This window comes from Podarcis filfolensis, assembly GCF_964270895.1.
Source record: "Podarcis filfolensis genome assembly, chromosome: 4".
In the NCBI taxonomy this organism is placed as follows: domain Eukaryota; kingdom Metazoa; phylum Chordata; class Lepidosauria; order Squamata; family Lacertidae; genus Podarcis; species Podarcis filfolensis.
This window is the reverse complement of record NC_139607.1, coordinates 10,849,648-10,867,061: the sequence shown is the minus strand read 5'-3', so window position 1 is coordinate 10,867,061 and position 17,414 is coordinate 10,849,648. Positions and strand designations below refer to the sequence as shown.

The following is a 17,414-nucleotide window of genomic DNA, read 5'->3' as shown; positions in this document are numbered from 1 at the left end:
ATGCATTGTACAAAAATTGAACTAAAGCTGCAAAGTAAATAACAACAACAGCATCCACAAATCGGCAGCTGGACGATTCCATGACACCTATATTCCATACCACTTTCTCTCTCTTTCTCTCCTAGTTGAGGAGTTGGGTTTGTGCTTGTCCTCTAAATGAAAAGTAATGATGGAACAGGACACAGAGGGAAGGAAAGGGCAGGAAACTGCTGCACAATGAACTTCCTTAAGTTAGTTTATTTTAGGATTCCAGTTGAAGTCGAAAATATAGATAAACTCCATCATCTAAAATTCTGCTAATTTAAAACAGAGCTCCACAGCCCACAAAAAATTATGAATGCTTAAACCTTTTCTAGGGACGCGGGTGGCGCTGTGGGTTAAACCACAGAGCCTAGGGCTTGCCGATCAAAAGGTTGGCAGTTCGAATCCCCACGACAGGGTGAGCTCCTGTTGCTCGGTCCCAGCTCCTGCCAACCTAGCAATTCAAAAGCATGTCAAAGTGCAAGTAGGTACCGCTCTGGCGGGAAGGTAAACGGCGTTTCCATGCGATGCTCTGGTTCGCCAGAAGCGGCTTAGTCATGCTGGCCACATGACCCGGAAGCTGTACGCCGGCTCCCTCGGCCAATAAAGCAAGATGAGTGCCGCAACCCCAGAGACCGTCACGACTGGACCAACAGTCAGGGGTCCCTTTACCTTTACCTTTAAACCTTTTCTAGTTGAGAGGCCTTGGGGTATCCTGGGCCTTGTCTCTGTTTCTCAGTTGGAAGGTTTTCTCTTCCTCCACCATGCAGAAAGAAATAAAAAATCTTTTTCTTCCTATTTAAAATGACTGCATCCCCACTTCAATTGCAGCAGTGTTTTCTGTGCATTTTGCTGCATAATAATAATAATAATAATAATAATAATAATTTATTATTTATACCCCGCCCATCTGGCTGGGCCTCCCCAGCCACTCTGGGCGGCTTCCATAGAAACCAAAAATACACTAAGATATCACAGATTAAAAACTTCCCTGAACAGGGCTGCCTTAAGATGTCTTCTGAATGTCAGGTAGTTGTTTATCGCTTTGACATCTGCTGGAAGGGCGTTCCACAGGGCGGGTGCCACTACCAAGAAGGCCCTCTGCCTGGTTCCCTGTAGCTTTGCTTCTCACAATGAGGGAACCGCCAGAAGGCCCTCGGCGCTGGACCTCAGCGTCCGGGCAGAATGATGGGGGTGGAGACGCTCCTTCAGGTATACTGGACTGAGGCCGTTTAGGGCTTTAAAGGTCAGCACCAACACTTTGAATTGTGCTTGGAAATGTACTGGGAGCCAGTGTAGGTCTTTCAAGACCGGTGTTATATGGTCTCGGCGGCCGCCCCCAGTCACCAATCTAGCTGCCGCATTTTGGACTAGTTGTAGTTTCCGAGTCACAAAGATTCATAAAGCACGTTTAAACCCAATTCGGCATAAAGGTGCTGTGTAATAAATGCTAACACAAAAGGATGGTGTTTTTCATTAAAATAAGAAAGCCTCTTGAATCCCTGGATATTTGAGAAGTACGCTAGGGCCCCAATCCAACACCGAGTTAGACATGCTTAAATTAAGCCCACTGATTCCACTGACTTTAAGCATGCCTAGCTGAGTGTTTCTTGGATTGTGGCCCAGCTATTGGAAGGAAGGCTTTAAGGAAGGATTAGCAAATTATCTCATGTAGAGAAGTTCTCGAGGAGAGGTTGGTTTCACATTTCTGCTAAGAGTTGCTGTTACACTGACATTCTGCTACTATAAATTCCAGCTATAGTAATCTGCATTCTAATTAGCAGCTTGCCTTTCGAAAACAGGAGCATGTGGGTGGTAAAGGATTATAGATTATAGATTATAAGGATTAGAGAACCGTGTGCATGTGTTTCTCAGATATCTATTCTAGGCAATAAGCTAGTTTAAAGGGGGGAGGAATAAAAATCTATTTGTCCTTTGGGAAGATTTGACTGCTGCTGGGAAAAGGACGTATTGCTTGAGAACTCGCAAAGTGAAATGCAGCACTCAGTGAAGTGGTTGGATGAGAGGAAAAGGGAGATGGGTTCATAATATGAGTTGTTTGAAGAGACTCCCCTCCCCCCCCAAAAAAAACCCATTAAAAATAACAGTAACATTTACATCAAACCAAGATGAAATAAAGAGGAAGGATCAGGCAGGCAAACATCCAAGTACACTTTATTTTGTTCCAGCAGGCTATGTTTTGTTTTTCCAGAAGCTCCCTGTTCGTTCTGATTCGGAGGCAACAAGCACACCTTTGGAGAAAGGCTATGCACTTAATTTATGTACAGAAAGAATTGGCATGCAACGCCCACAGCTCGCCTGCTTCTGGTCATAAAGACCAGGACTAGCCTGCCTTGGAGAGCCTAAATTGCACATAAAGGCTGATTAGCTGAGTCTGGTTACCATTTACAGAGAAGCAGTCAGATTAGTGCAGCAAGAAAGAGAAATGGTAAAGCTAAGCTCTCCTGATGGAGTGCCCTGGTCCCATCCGTATGCCCCTTCCCAACTCATGGGATGCTACACAATGCTGGCTTGTAGGAAGCCCAGTTACTAGACCCGGCTTCTATACAGCATTAAGGCATGAAATAGCACACTGTGCCTAGCTTCAGCCAAGAATATCAGGCAAGACCTTACTGCCTATGCCCCTTCAGTTGTTCAGACACCTGGACAGCGATGCACATGGTCCCTCTCAGTCAACGTGAACTCCCATCATCCCTGACTGTTGGCTGTGCTAGCTTAGACTGATGGGAGCTGGCGGTACCACAACTGGAGGAGGTCTAAGAGCATGAGACCTAAATGGACCCCTGGCCATTAGGTCCAGTCGCGGACGACTCTGGGGTTATGGCGCTCATCTCGCTTTACTGTCCCTGAATAAGTCTGGCCCAACCCATAGCCGCGGACATGCCTTGGACCTGGTGTTTACCTCTATGGATGTTGGTGATCTGACACTAAGTAAAAGCGAAACGAAAGAAGTGCCATGGTCAGATCACTTCCTGGTGCAACTGGACTTCTCTGCGACCCATCCCCTCTGCAGGGAGGTGGGACCAATTCGGATGGTCCGCCCCCGCCACTTAATGGATCCAAATGGTTTCCAGAGAGTGGTAGGGGATGCTTTATCCCATGTTGATGGCCTTTCAGCTGATTCCCTGGTGGCCCGCTGGAATGTGGAGTTAACCAGGGCTATTGACTGTTTGGCTCCGAAGCGCCCTCTCCAATTGCATGGAGCCCGGACAGCCCCGTGGTTTTCCATGGATCTGAGGGCAATGAAACAATCGTTGAGACGGCTAGAGCGCCGGTGGCGGATAACTCATTCCGAATCTGACTGGACACAGGTTAGAGCTCAACGTCGAGCCTACCAAGTGGTGATAGCGACGGCGAAGAAGAATTTCTTCACCGCCTCTATTGCATCTGCAGAAAACAGCAGCAGGAGACTTTTTCAGGTGGTTCACAATTTAGCGGAACCACCTGCAACATCGGGGCCCAGTACGGGCCACATGTTCTCCTGCAATGATTTAACAAAGTTTTTTGCAGATAAAATCGCTCAGATTCGGGAAGAAGTAGACTCCACCGTGGGAGCAGGGCCAGGGCGGAAGAGTGCTAGAGTTCTGTCTAGTCAAGTTGAGTGGGATCAATTCCAGTCTGTTACCTCCAAGGATGTGGACAGGCTGCTTGGACGAGTGAAACCAACCACCTGTCTCCTGGATCCTTGCCCATCCTGGCTTATAAAAGCTAGCCGGGAAGGACTGGGCGATGGGCTTCGTGGGGTGGTGAATGCTTCCCTCCGTGAGGGAGCCTGAAAGAGGCGGTTATTAAACCGCTTCTTAAAAAACCATCTTTAGATGCGGCCACGATGGCCAACTATCGCCCAGTCTCAAATCTTCCATTCTTGGGCAAGTTGATTGAGCGAGCGGTTGCCGAATAACTCCAGGCACGCCTGGAAGAAGCGGACCATTTGGATCCCTTCCAGTCGGGATTCAGGTCTCATCATGGGACTGAAACTGCCTTGGTCGCACTGGTTGATGATCTCTGGCGGGCTAGGGACAAAGGTGAGAGCTGTTTCCTAGTTCTGCTGGATCTCTCAGCGGCGTTTGATACCATCGACCATAACATCCTTCTAGACCGTCTTGAGGGGCTGGGAGCTGGGGGCACTGTCATACAGTGGTTCCGCTCCTTCCTCCTGGGCCGTGTTCAGAAAGTGGTGGTGGGGGATGAGTGTTCAGACCCCTGGGCTCTCACTTGTGGGGTGCCTCAGGGTTCTGTCCTCTCCCCCATGCTTTTCAACATTTACATGCAGCCGCTGGGAGAGATCATCAGGAGGTTTGGGCTGGGTGTTCATCAGTATGCAGATGATACCCAGCTCTACCTCTCTTTTAAATCAGAACCAGTGAGGGCGGTGAAGGTCCTGTGTGAGTGTCTGGAGGCGGTTGGAGGATGGATGGCGGCTAACAGATTGAGGTTGAATCCTGACAAGACAGAAGTACTGTTTTTGGGGGACAGGAGGCGGGCAGGTGTGGAGGATTCCCTGGTCCTGAATGGGGTAACTGTGCCCCTGAAGGACCAGGTGCGCAGCCTGGGAGTCATTTTGGACTCACAGCTGTCCATGGAGGCACAGGTCAAATCTGTGTCCAGGGCAGCTGTTTACCAGCTCCATCTGGTACGTAGGCTGAGACCCTATCTGCCTGCGGACTGTCTCGCCAGAGTGGTGCATGCTCTGGTTATCTCCCGCTTGGACTACTACAATGCACTCTACGTGGGGCTACCTTTGAAGGTGACTCGGAAACTACAACTAATCCAGAATGCGGCAGCTAGACTGGTGACTGGGGGCGGCCGCTGAGACCATATAACACTGGTCTTGAAAGACCTACATTGGCTCCCAGTACGTTTCCGAGCACAATTCAAAGTGTTGGTGCTGACCTTTAAAGCCCTAAACGGCCTCGGTCCAGTATACCTGAAGGAGCATCTCCACCCCCATCATTCTGCCCGGACGCTGAGGTCCAGCGCCGAGGGCCTTCTGGCGGTTCCCTCCTTGCGAGAAGCAAAGCTACAGGGAACCAGGCAGAGGGCCTTCTCGGTAGTGGCGCCCACCCTGTGGAACGCCCTTCCAGCAGATGTCAAAGCGATAAACAACTACCTGACATTCAGAAGACATCTTAAGGCAGCCCTGTTCAGGGAAGTTTTTAACATGTGATATTTTACTGTATTTTTGGTTTCTATGGAAGCCGCCCAGAGTGGCTGGGGAGGCCCAGCCAGATGGGCGGGGTATAAATAATAAATTATTATTATTATTATTATTATTATTATTATTATTATTATTACTGTCCGAGGGAGCTGGCGTTTGTCTGCAGACAGCTTCCAGGTCATGTGGCCAGCATGACTAAGCAGCTTCTGGCGGTACCTATTTATCTACTGGCACTTTGACATGCTTTGGAACTGCTAGATTGGCAGGAGCTGGGACTGAGCAACGGGAGCTCACCCCGTCATGGGAATTTGAACCGCCAACCTTCTGATCGGCAAGCCCTAGGCTCTGTGGTTTACACCACAGCGCCACCTGTGTCCCACGGAGGAGGTCTACCACCCCTGATTTAAACAGGCCTACTTATTAGAGATTTCTATAATCTAAAACACACATACACACAAAATTACCTTTGACTAAAATGAGGCATATTTTCATGGGCATCCCAAAGCAATCTCTTCCATCTTCCTACTTGATAAAGATAAACAGCACAGTTATCTGGCATCTCATACCCTTCAACATCCCACAGATCAACATCAAGACGCTCATTTTTTTGGTCTTTTGGTCCATCACTCTGGTGTGAGCCAGGTGATTTGTGCCAGAGCATGAGAGCAAAAGCCGAGCCCCTTTTGGTCCAGTGCTCTGGCACAAAACGAGACTGTTGAGCGGTATGGAGTCTTGCTGTACAATACCATTGTTATGCGGAACCACACCCAGCTTTATCTCCCTTAGTCAGAGTCAGGCCCAGTATTAGTTCTGAACTGGTGCCTGCCCCTCTGTTGTGACCTAGATGGAAATTTAGGCAGTTGAAGCTGCCTCAAACCCTTTGGGTATGAGCATGATTTTTAAAAAATACAGTAAATAGCAAAAGAAGCTAAGACTTCTGTGGTAGAAACCACTTCCTGAAGGAATGCTTCTGCAGGCTTCTCAAGTAATACAAAGCTTTCCTGCTCCCTCATGTGGTTAAGGGCAGCAAACCAATGTACAAAAAAACCAAAACAAGGCATTGCGTCTAGATCATTTTTCAACGCAGAGGAGTCTTTTCAAAGTAAAATTATTATTACAGCACAATACTTATTATTTGATCTAGCCAGAGGCTGTTACAATAGAATGACTATCACTTGACATACCTAAGAAAACACATCAGTGCAGTAAGATAAATATTCAGCATGCCTCTGCTAATTGCATCTTCCTTTCCCATCAATATGATCACATCACCAGTGCTTGAATTACAGGGTGAAGGACAAAGGGGATCCAGTCACCTTCACTTTGATACAGATCCCTTAGCTACACTTTTAAAAGGTCCTGGGGGGGGCATGATTTGGCTAAAGCTAAGCAGAATTAGCAGGGGCAGTTCCAGATTTGAGCCTCCCTTGGGCAAGGCTCTGGGGGGGTGGCCTCCTCCATCTCTGTGCCCTGGTGGGCTTACCTGACGGTGGCAGCAGCAGCCCACAACAGCCGTACCAGAGTTCCAGTTAGTGAAGAATGTTTGGCTCTAGATGCACTTTTAATTCTACACAATGCACAAGAGTAATGTTCTAGCGGGGAAGCCAGTGGCGCTCTGAGTGCTGGGCTTGGGATGAAGGAACGCCTGAGGAGATATCAGTTATGGGCTCTGCTGAGGCTCGGGCAGCTCCCAAGATTCCAGTGTGTGGAAGCTGACCCTGGGCATTTGAGAATGGGGCTTGTGGGTTTCATTTAAGGCCCTACACACTCCCCGCACCCAAGCATTGCACATAAGGTTGTTCCTGAAAACCGTAAAAAACAGCAGCTGTTATGGTCAAGCAGCTCCTAGACTATATCGCTTCCTACTGCATAATTAAATGTTATGCTGTGCTATGGTTTATTTATATATCTCTCTTTTTAGCCCAAAGGCCCCCAAAGCAGCAAACAGCACATGAATACGAAAGGAATATACAGTAAAAACACAGTAATGTTCCGCCCTTGTACAAAAGACTCTCTGTATACAGAAAATTGGTGTTGCAGTCTTTTCTATCATCTTACTTTTGTATGTACAATATTTATTATGCAAGGCTAGCCTTAGATGTATAGGAAACTGGAATCCAGAATTGGAAATATTGTTGGAGGTGTGGACAGTGGAGCTGTAATGGAACCTATTGTTCCTTTTCCAAGTATTTTATTTCCCTGTTTTGCCCATTCAAGTGAAGATACCTGTTTGTCCCAAACATAATTTCTAATTGGGGGTAGGCAAATCTGTCAGTTTCAGTTTCTCTCAGCTTCTTATTTTTTCCAGTCTAGGGGAGCAATTCTATACACAAGGAACTGATGTAAGTTACGATGACATAAAGTTACTTCAGAAATGGGGTGCTGCTCTACCTGAGACAAAAATAGGAAGGTGCTGCTCTGGGCATACACTGCTACCTAAACCTTGTTTTCTAAGGTCGCACAGCTATGGCTCTAGGGTTTGGGCGAGATCTCACCAAAATCTGAAACCTACCACAGCCTCTTCTCTGGTAGTGGTGGTGGGGCATCCACAAAGGAACTTCTGGATTCCACCATCGGAGACGGCTGCTTCAGTCTGCCTCATGAATGGGCACCAGAGCACCAGAGCCAAACTCAATTCAGCAGTACTGAATTCAGGATTTACGCCATCTTAAAATATGCTAAGCTTGGCTGGTTCCTGGCTGAGCCAGAATGAGAGAGATACATGTTTCTTTCTGGCTGAGCTAAAATATCTATTGCTGAGCTAAAGATGAAGGACTTAGGCTGGTGCAGCCTGGCTGTGCTGGGAACATCCCAAATCAGCTGAAGATCTGCTGGATTCTAATCTGCTCATCCAGAAGATCTTGCTGTAAGATTGCTCTCTTACATTCAGTTTGGCACATTTTCACAGCACTGTGTATTTCTTTAGTTGTCATGAAAATTCACCAGCATTTTACTGCAATTTTCTCCTGATGCACACATTGTTTATGCAGTTTTGATGAAAAAAATCCTTTTTGGTAAAGCTGTTTCCCAAAATACAAAGTATTTTTGCAAGTAATTTTCACTGCTACCTGCATTTTTATACATACTTTACCCCAGTATAACCACATTTGCACACATTACTTGATTGGAGAACTGCATTGCAAAATTCAGAAATGTATGAACTCCGAAAGACTGGTGTGTTTCAGTTCCCATATTGTTTCAGGAAGTACCTTGAAATGCAAACTGAATCAACTTCCCCCAACCACCCCTAATTATAATTCTCCCACTGCCGTCAAGATCCACAATCTTTCAAATGCAAGGTGCTGAGGTGAGAATAGGAATGTGTTTGTGCTTCTTCTAGTCGCCTTGGAATATATGAAGTAGTAAATGAGCAATGATGAGCAAACACTGGCTTTAAACAGTAGATCGAGTAGAATCTTTGGCTGATGTTCTGATTGTGTTTTCCTCCACTGTGGTTTGGCTGGAGGTTAGTCACCCTTTTTTATTTAAACAGAGATGTTTGTTCGAATGACAACCTCTGGTTTGTGATCTGTGCATAGGTGAATAACTTGGTGACACCTGCATCTTGGCTTAGCAAAGCACATCTCCACCCAGAATTGAGTCGCCTCTGGCTCTGCTGCTGATAGATGAGATGAGGAAAGAAAACTTGACAAGAGACAATATTTGGGCCCAGTTGCCTATGAGATGAAACAACCCCTTTGCTCAGTTGTTCTGCAATACATTGACTGCTTGCTCCTTCCTTCTTGAAATGAGTTTTTACATACTGAGTGAGCAATGATCTATGAGGACACCTGCTTGTGGACTGTTCTGTTTTTGCCACCTGAATAAAAATGTAACACACTGTGTGTGTGTGTGTGTGTGTGTGTGTGTGTGTATTCTCTACAAGACACAGCAGATAGTGTGAAGAGGAGTATTTATGTCTACCTCCCCTGTTTTTGTGTGTCCCAGAACATGTAATCTGCCCATACAACTGGTCTTCAGCTGGTGGGTAGGGCCCTCTGAGCTTTGGTGGGTTGCAGCAGCAAAACTACCTCCAATATTGTTGTTGTTTTTTAAATCAATCCAATATAGCAACAACTTAAGACATGCATCTCCATGCTTGGACTGAAGGTATGTCCCAGATCTGCTAAACATTTTAAAAAACTTTCCAGGGCTGCCTTCAGGTGTCTTCTAAAGGTTGTATAGTTACTTATCTCCTTGGATCAGGGGTCACATAACTCCATATGCTCTAACATTTCTCCAGTGAAACTAGGGGTGTCCTAAGGAAAAGCAGAACATTCCAAGATCAAATCAGAAACCGGGATGGCTTCTGTAAATCCGGGACTATAGGAAAATAGGGACGATTGGAGGTCTGAACCCGAGGTCAGGTACTTACCTATTATTGACTGCTGTAAGCCACCCTAAGAGCCATTTCTGACTGAAGAGAAAGGTAAAAAATACTTTAAATGAATGAATCTTTCATTGAATATGAAGGCAGGTATTTACCTTCCTCATTTTACAGAACTTTGTTTGGAGGTACTGAAAATCTGATGCCTCCAGGAGAACTACAGGTTTGGTTCCATCTCTCTTGCGTTTGTGCCTGAAATCTTTTTCGCCCCATCTCACCTTTTGCAAATAAAACGTTTGAGAGCCATCAGATGCAATAGTTCTCAACTTAGTTGCCCAATGCAGTCATGTTGACTTGGCGTTTATTTTCAACAAAAATCACACAACCAAATTTTTATATAAATTACAGCATTTGTGTACACACACCTTATCCATTTTTCGTCTACAGTTTTAACATTCACCCACATAGTCAAATGAAATACATTTCCATGGGACACCATGACCCTGCTAAACAGGTGTGGTCAACCAATGTTTTGATATACCTAAACAAAGTAGGGCAGCCAATGCTACCACTTGAAAGAGCACTGCCAATTTAAGAATGTAAAATCGGTGGAGAGAACAGCTAGTGAATCATGTGAGATTTGCAACCCAAACCTAACCCACAGCACCAAACTCTAAAAAAATGAAATTGCCATATTCGTGCACGCTATTTCTGAGGAAATGGTGATCTCTGCCTTCTGGGATCTCCAAGGCTCTGCACCCACCCTTCATGATTCTGAGTGATACCTCCCCCCCCCCCAACCACATGACAGCCTATGAGTCCCAGTTCGACTGAGAGGAATGGGTTCATTTTATTTTCTCACTTGCTCCTGATGTAGATCTTCATTCCCTCCCCTTATTTAATGGCAGGGAGGGCATATTGTGGTTTGCCTCAGGTGCAGCAATAATAATAATAATAATAATAATAATAATAATAATAATAATAATGGCTTTTTCCAGCTGGAACTCACCTCTCAGGTAGGCGCCATTACAGTGGTACCTCAGGTTAAGAACTTAATTCGTTCTGGAGGTCCGTTCTTAACCTGAAACTGTTCTTAACCTGAGATACCACTTTAGCTAATGGGGCCTCCCGTTGCCGCCATGCCGCCGCTGCACAATTTCTGTTCTCATCCTGAAGCAAAGTTCTTAACCCGAGGTACTATTTCTGGGTTAGCAGAGTCTGTAACCTGAAGCATCTGTAACCTGAAGCATCTGTAACCCGAGGTACCACTGTATAAGAGAACAAGGGAGACATTCATGGTGAGTTCCAGAACCTCTTTACTGATAATAATTTTTTTATTATTTGTACCCTGGTTATCTGACTGTCTTGGGCCGGCCATGCTGGTGCTATGTAGTGAAGTTGAATTTTAGAAGGTTCAAGACAGAGAAAATACTTTTTCACACTGTGCATGGTTAAACTATGGAATTGGCTCCCATGAGAGGTAGTGACGGTGGCTTTGAAAGGGTTTTACAAAGTCATGATGGTTAAGATTATCAGCCACCGCTAGCCATGATGGCAACATACCACCGGGTAGCCTGACTACTGAATGCCTTCTTCTAGAGGGCAAAAAGCAAGTGTGGTTTGCTGCACTGGTGGGCTTCCATAGGCATCTGGCTGGCCAATGTGAGGAATAGGATGCTGGGACAGATAGGAGCCCTGCAAAGGCCTGCTGTAGGTTCTTCTTAAAGCTGACAAAACTTCCATAAACTATTTTTGAGCCAGTGTGGTATAGTGGTGAAGAGCGGTGGACTCGTAATCTGGTGAACCGGGTTCGCTTTCCCGCTCCTCCACATGCAGCTGCTGGGTGACCTTGGGCCAGTCACACTTCTCTGAAGTCTCTCAGCCCCTCTCACCTCACAGAGTGTTTGTTGTGGGAGAGGAAGGGAAAGGAGATTGTTAGGCGCTTTGAGACTCCTTCGGGTAGTGATAAAGCGGGGTATCCAATCCAAACTCTTTTTCTTCAAAGAGGAAGTTGATTTCTTGCCTCTAACACGAGGGTCATCATCCAACCCTCTGCAATGGAGGAATCTTTTGCCCAACGTGAGTCTCAAACTCATGACCATGAGATAAAGACTTTCATGCTCCACCAACTGAGATATCCTGGTTGGCCCCAAGGCAGCTGCTGCTAACTGGAAATTGCCTGTAGTCTTATGATGACTCCAGAGGCAGGCCGCCACCTCATACTCATGGAAAATTACAGTTGACACAAAGCTATGTGGCCAGACTCTCTGCGCCCTTGGGTCCCCCCCTCCCCACCCCATCCTTCTTGTATATGAAGTCATGCTGACTGCCATTCCTTAGGTTTTGTTTATGCAAATCTGTCACCAGCCAGAGCAGGGGGCTCAGTTCTGCAGTGCAGATCTCTGTTTGTAATGCTTTGCAGTGCCAATGAATTGGTGTGATATGCCCCAGCCAGATATTTGCATGGATCCCCCCCCCTTTTGTGTGCTGATTGACACTAACCCTTTGCAAATATTGTGTATCAGAAACCCTGCTATATTTATTTGTGGTCCTGGTTGATTTAGATAGTACAGAGATGGTTTGCAGGCCTTTGGAAGTCTTTGTCAGCCCAATAAAAGAATCTGCGCTGTCCGTGTGGTTGGGTTCCGAATGAAATATAACAAGCAAAGAAGGCTTTGTGGATCCATGCACTCCCTGGAAACCAACCCACTTTCTTAGCGCCAAACGTTTGCACTTCAGGAGATAACTAGGCATTAAATGGGAGAGGAATGCTTTTGTTTTTCAAAAAGTCGTAGTGGGGCCTCCTCATTTAAACTAGGGCTGTGGGAAAGGGAGCACCTCTGTGTTGTGTCCCTGATCCAGATCACTGCTCCCTTTCTTGGTGTTGCACATCTAGTTAAGCCCTCATGTCCATTCCTTGCATTGTGATCATTGTGCCCAAGGGGGCAATCCAAACCCCAGATCTGCCGGCAGCAGGAGAGTCTGGAACAGACATAAGTCTCCCATCCTGGCTCAGCCGAAGCTCATTCTCTGAGCTGAAGCTGCAGCAAGTCATGAAAATAGGGCATTCTGGGCTGGTGGGGGTGTGACAGGGCAGGAGAGTGAAGGAGGGGAGAGACTTACCCCTATTCCAAACTTCGTTCAGCTCAGTCACGTGAGCTAGCGACTCAGATGAAGTTACCCTGGCAAAAAGTGCCGTGCAATTTTAAGCTTGTTTTCCTTCTTCCAGGCTTGGGCTATTGCAACCGGCAGGTAATAATAATAATAATAATAATAATAATAATAATAATAATAATAATAATTTATTTATACCCCGCCCATCTGGCTGGGTTTCCCCAGCCACTCTGGGCGGCTTCCAACAAAACACTAAAATACAATAACCTATTAAACATTAAAAGCTTCCCTAAACAGGCCTGCATTCAGATGTCTTCTAAAAGTTTGGTAGTTATTTTTCTCTTTGACATCTGGTGGGAGGGCATTCCACAGGGCGGGTGCCACTACCGAGAAGGCCCTCTGCCTGGTTCCCTGTAACTTGGCTTCTTGTAGCAAGGGAACCGCCAGAAGGCCCTCGGCACTGGACCTCAGTCTCCAGGCAGAACGATGGAGGTGGAGACGCTCCTTCAGGTATACTGGGCTGAGGCCCTTTAGAGCTTTAAAGGTCAGCACCAACACTTTGAATTGTGCTTGGAAACGTACTGGGAGCCAGTGCAGGTCTTTCAAGACCAGTGTTATATGGTCTCGGCCGCTCCCTGTCACCAGTCTAGCTGCCGCATTCTGGATTAGTTGTAGTTTCCGGGTCACAAGTAGATCTGCTCCCAAACAGAGTTTGGAAATGGACAGGTTGCACCGGCATAATTTACCCCGGTGTAAATTACACTGGCTTCCTATAATTCGGATTGCTCTTCCCAACTGGAACCAACCCTACAACTAGAGTGGTCTGATTCAGCAGGGATCTTTGTATGTTCCTATGACTTCAGACCTGTTGCTTGGCAGCAGAGGGTTGGTACAAGTCACAATCTGAGCAAATTTTATTTATTTTAGTTACAATGTTTTATAGCGCGCGTTAACAACAAGTCCTGCAGGAGGTCTGCAGATCTTCTTTTTTTAATCAAACAAAACCATAAATATGAAATACAACATGGACATAAAATCAGAAACAAATTCAGAAACTGCATCAGAAGAAAAAGCAAAGTAAAATCAGTGCGCAGGAGGAATATTGGTGGTACATGGGAAGAAGTCCTCTAATCAGAAGCTAAATGCTTAGAAAGCCCTGGCTTCGTGGCCCTCCAGATTCTGACGCTACCCACGAGATTTAGGGAGTTGAGTCAGGGTAAGTAAAGGGGAACTTTCCATTCATTAATTTATTTATTACAGAGTTTCCCAAACTTGGATCTCCAACTGTTTTTGGACTACAATTCCCATTACCCCAACCACTGGTCCTGCTAGCTAGGGATGATGGGAGTTGTAGTCCAAAAACAGCTGGAGACCCATTTGTGGGGAACACTGATTTATTACATTTAAGCTTCGTCTTTCCTTTAAGGAGCTCAGGGTAGCATCCATGACTCCCTGCTCCTATTTTCCCCCTTACAACAACCCAGGGAGATTAGGCACAGAGACAGTAACTGATTCACAGTTACCCAGTGACCTTCATGGGTGAGTGGAGATCTTAACCCAGGTTTACCCACTCCAAGTCTGGCCCTCTAAAGGTTAGAGCAGGGGTCGGCAACCTAAGGCCCATGGGCCACAAGCTAAACCAGCGCAGAGCAGAGCGGGGACCTCCTTCCACGACGCTGGCCGGCTTCCCATTAGCTCCTGCAGCCAATGGGAAGCTGCACACACCTCCTCCACGCCAGAAATAGTGTTTGCACATGCATGTGTGCGCACACACACGCACATGCACACACTGTGGCCCACCACGGCGTCTGTGGGACCATGAACCGGCCCAAGCGACAAAATCTTTGCTGACCCCTGCGTTAGAGCTTCAGCACACTTAGAAAGAAAACCTTGCTGTAATGTTCTAAGCGCCTGGCAGAGAATAGGGTTCTAGTAATTGAGCATAAGGCAGTGTTGACATTGTCAGACCCAATGTAATAGTGAGCTCTCCTCGAGAAGAAACTGCAACTTTGAGTTCTGAAGTTTTGTGAATATCTGCATTGGTTGATGCAAATTTTTATGGGGGCCGGGATATTGGTCAGTTATCAACCCAAAATAGAAATTATCAGCATGTCCTTCTTGAAAGAAGCTTGAGAAGTGAACTATCTAATAACATGTACCTCTGATGAACTGTATCACAAACACAACAATCCTGATTCTATCACACTCAAATGTACCTTATACATATATAAATACATACATATGTTCTCTAAAATGTTATCTGCTGCTTCAACTACAATAAGAGGCTCATGTGCTTGAGCTTTATTTCAAACTTTTGCTGTGTGTGTTATAGCCCAGCTGAGAGAGTTAATAGGCTGCAGGAAGTCATTCTGGGAACTGAGGAAACAATATTGCTCCCTCTCCTTCCACCCTGGCATCTCAAGGGGCCCATGCCACTGACCATGAGGGTTCCAGGTTCTTGTTTAGCATGCACCCAGAAAACACGGGTGAGTTTATGTGGTGGGAGAAGGACAGACCCATAAAACTACTTTGTGGAACGTGGCCATAGGAATCCACTGTAAAGTTATGTGTGGTGTCAAAAACTGAACTGATTTTATTCCAGCAGGACTCAGTGGCAAAGAGAGCAATCCTATGCACAAGAAGCTGGTGTGAACCAAACTGGTGTAAGTTCAGCTGCTGTAAAGTTACACCACATGCAAACTCCACTCAGCAGTGGGTTTACTGCTGGCTTGAGCTGGTCTAAGCCTGTCGGGAGAAAACAAGCTTTTAAAATAGTGTTTGAGTTACGCCACCAGTTTTACTGGTTTAATTTATGCTGGGTCCTGCATAATGTGATGAAGCTGGATGGGCTTAGGATCTAGCCTACGTCCCCTCTGATTTACACTGACTTAGCTCTGACTAAGTTGAGGATGCTGGAGTTAAGCCAAATCCACTGGATCCTAGCCTGTTCAAGGTTTGCATAACTTGCTATAGGATTGCTTCCTAAACAACTCTGTTTAACACAACTCCTTCAATATGAAGAGGATCAAAAGGAATGCCATGAATCGAAAGCAACCGATACACACCCTTATGTTCTGGTAAACAAAGGAAAGTGGATCCATACTTTTTATTTCCAGGAATACATGGAAGCTTTTGCACATGAAGAAGTCTTATGCCTCTGCTGAAATTACGCAGGTTTAGGGCAGCAGCAAATGCAACCTATTCTTTCATGTTCTGGGCAAGTCACATCGCTTTTCCTCCTTATCTATTTCTTATTTGTCTTCATGATCAGTTTGCAGACAGAAAGAATGGCCTGCTGGAAGTTATCACCCAATGCAACATAAAGTATTAAGTTGCCAAAGGTATTCAGTGATGCTAAGGACTGGGTCACAGTAAAAATATCCCGGACTCTCCGCATTGTGCGGCAGCTCACAGGGTGGATAGTTAGCTCAATGCGAACTCCTCTGAAGATGTGAAATGGCAAGAAACAGACATAGAAGACAGCCAGGAGGACCATGGCCAGCAGGCGAGCCTTTTGCTTGTACGCAGTGCCAGTATGAGGCCCTCTTGCCAAGGTGTAGATAATCACAGCGTAGCAAAGAGTGACAGTTACTAAAGGCAAGAAGAAAGCAAATGTCGTTAGGAGCCAGTTATACCACCTCACCGTGAACAAGTCTGCAGAGTTAGTAAGATCCTGGCAAATCCATCGGTGGGCGTTTTGTTGCGTCGTAATCACGTGGAATATCGGGCTGGCCAGCAATAGGGAAACAACCCAAACTACAGCACAGGCGGCAACGGCCCATCTCCGTTTCTGAATGGAAAAGCAGTTCATCGGATAGACGACAACAATAAAACGGAAGAGGCTGTAGCAGGTGAGGAAGAGGATGCTGCTGTACGTGTTGAAGTAAAAGTTGAATCGGACAAGCTTGCACATGAATTCTCCAAACATCCAGTTTTCTCCACTGGCGTAGTATTGTATCAGGAATGGAAGGCAAGACACGTACAGCAGGTCTGTAATGGCCAAGTTTAGCATAATGATAGTGCTGCTTTTCCAGGGCCTCATTTTGAAGACATACACAGAAATGACAATAATGTTCCCAGGAAAGCACACCAGAAAGAGAACGCTATAAATTAGAGGGATATAGATGTCCTGAAATATTGCGCCTTCGCCAGTGCAGTTTCCGAAGGCATTCCATGGACTCTGCAAAGAGGAGAAATTAGCCATGCCTCCAGGTTTGGTGCCCACGGTTGTCATATTCAATTCTTTGAGGGGGGAAAGAAAAAGAAGTGGTTTAGATGATAGAGTGAATATAAATTATGCTCAAATCCTCTCCATAGGGCCATAGAAATACCAACTCAGCTTGACTGGTAGACAGCAATCCAATGTTTAGTTGAGGTAAATGTTAGTGTTGCCAAATGTCCGGACTTTCCCAGACATATCCTCTTTCTCAGAGGTAAAATTTAAAAATATTTTTTAAATTTTGCTAAATGTCTGTGTTTTCTGAAAACAGCTGCATGGGCAGCCCCACATATAAAACATTACAATAATCTGAACTGGAGCATCAATAACTGAAAGTAGGTTTTTAATGGCTGCGTGCATACATTTGCTTCAAAACGCACCTTCCCCTAAAAAACCCCCCAAACCATGGGACAGTCATTTACCAAGGATGGGTAGCAGAAAATCTGGTTGGTCCCCGGTAAATCTGAGCAGCTGAAGGATATGATGAAATCATCCTCTCTCTGTGTCTCAGTTTCCCATCTGCTATGCCAGGAACAGGATCCTACAAGTACTTT

The 17,414-nt window shown here is 45.9% G+C and overlaps 2 protein-coding genes across 10 annotated transcripts in view; one reads left to right on the top strand and one right to left on the bottom strand.

Moving 5' to 3' along the window:
* The window catches only part of HS6ST3 (heparan sulfate 6-O-sulfotransferase 3), a 206,922-nt gene extending 197,881 nt beyond the window's left edge, over positions 1–9,041 (top strand). For all 9 annotated transcript variants that reach the window (XM_083610828.1, XM_083610834.1, XM_083610833.1 and 6 more), the window contains one exon: positions 8,740–9,041. The gene's annotated coding sequence lies outside the window, so the exon portion shown is untranslated. The remainder of the gene's footprint in view (positions 1–8,739) is intronic.
* A 6,739-nt stretch (positions 9,042–15,780) lies between these two features.
* LOC310761773 (2-oxoglutarate receptor 1-like) lies at positions 15,781–17,174 on the bottom strand. The gene has a single exon (XM_083611917.1). It carries the CDS (start codon positions 16,873–16,875, stop codon positions 15,886–15,888), a length of 990 nt encoding a protein of 329 aa, XP_083468043.1. The 5' UTR covers positions 16,876–17,174; the 3' UTR covers positions 15,781–15,885.
* Between the last annotated feature and the right edge of the window lie 240 nt (positions 17,175–17,414).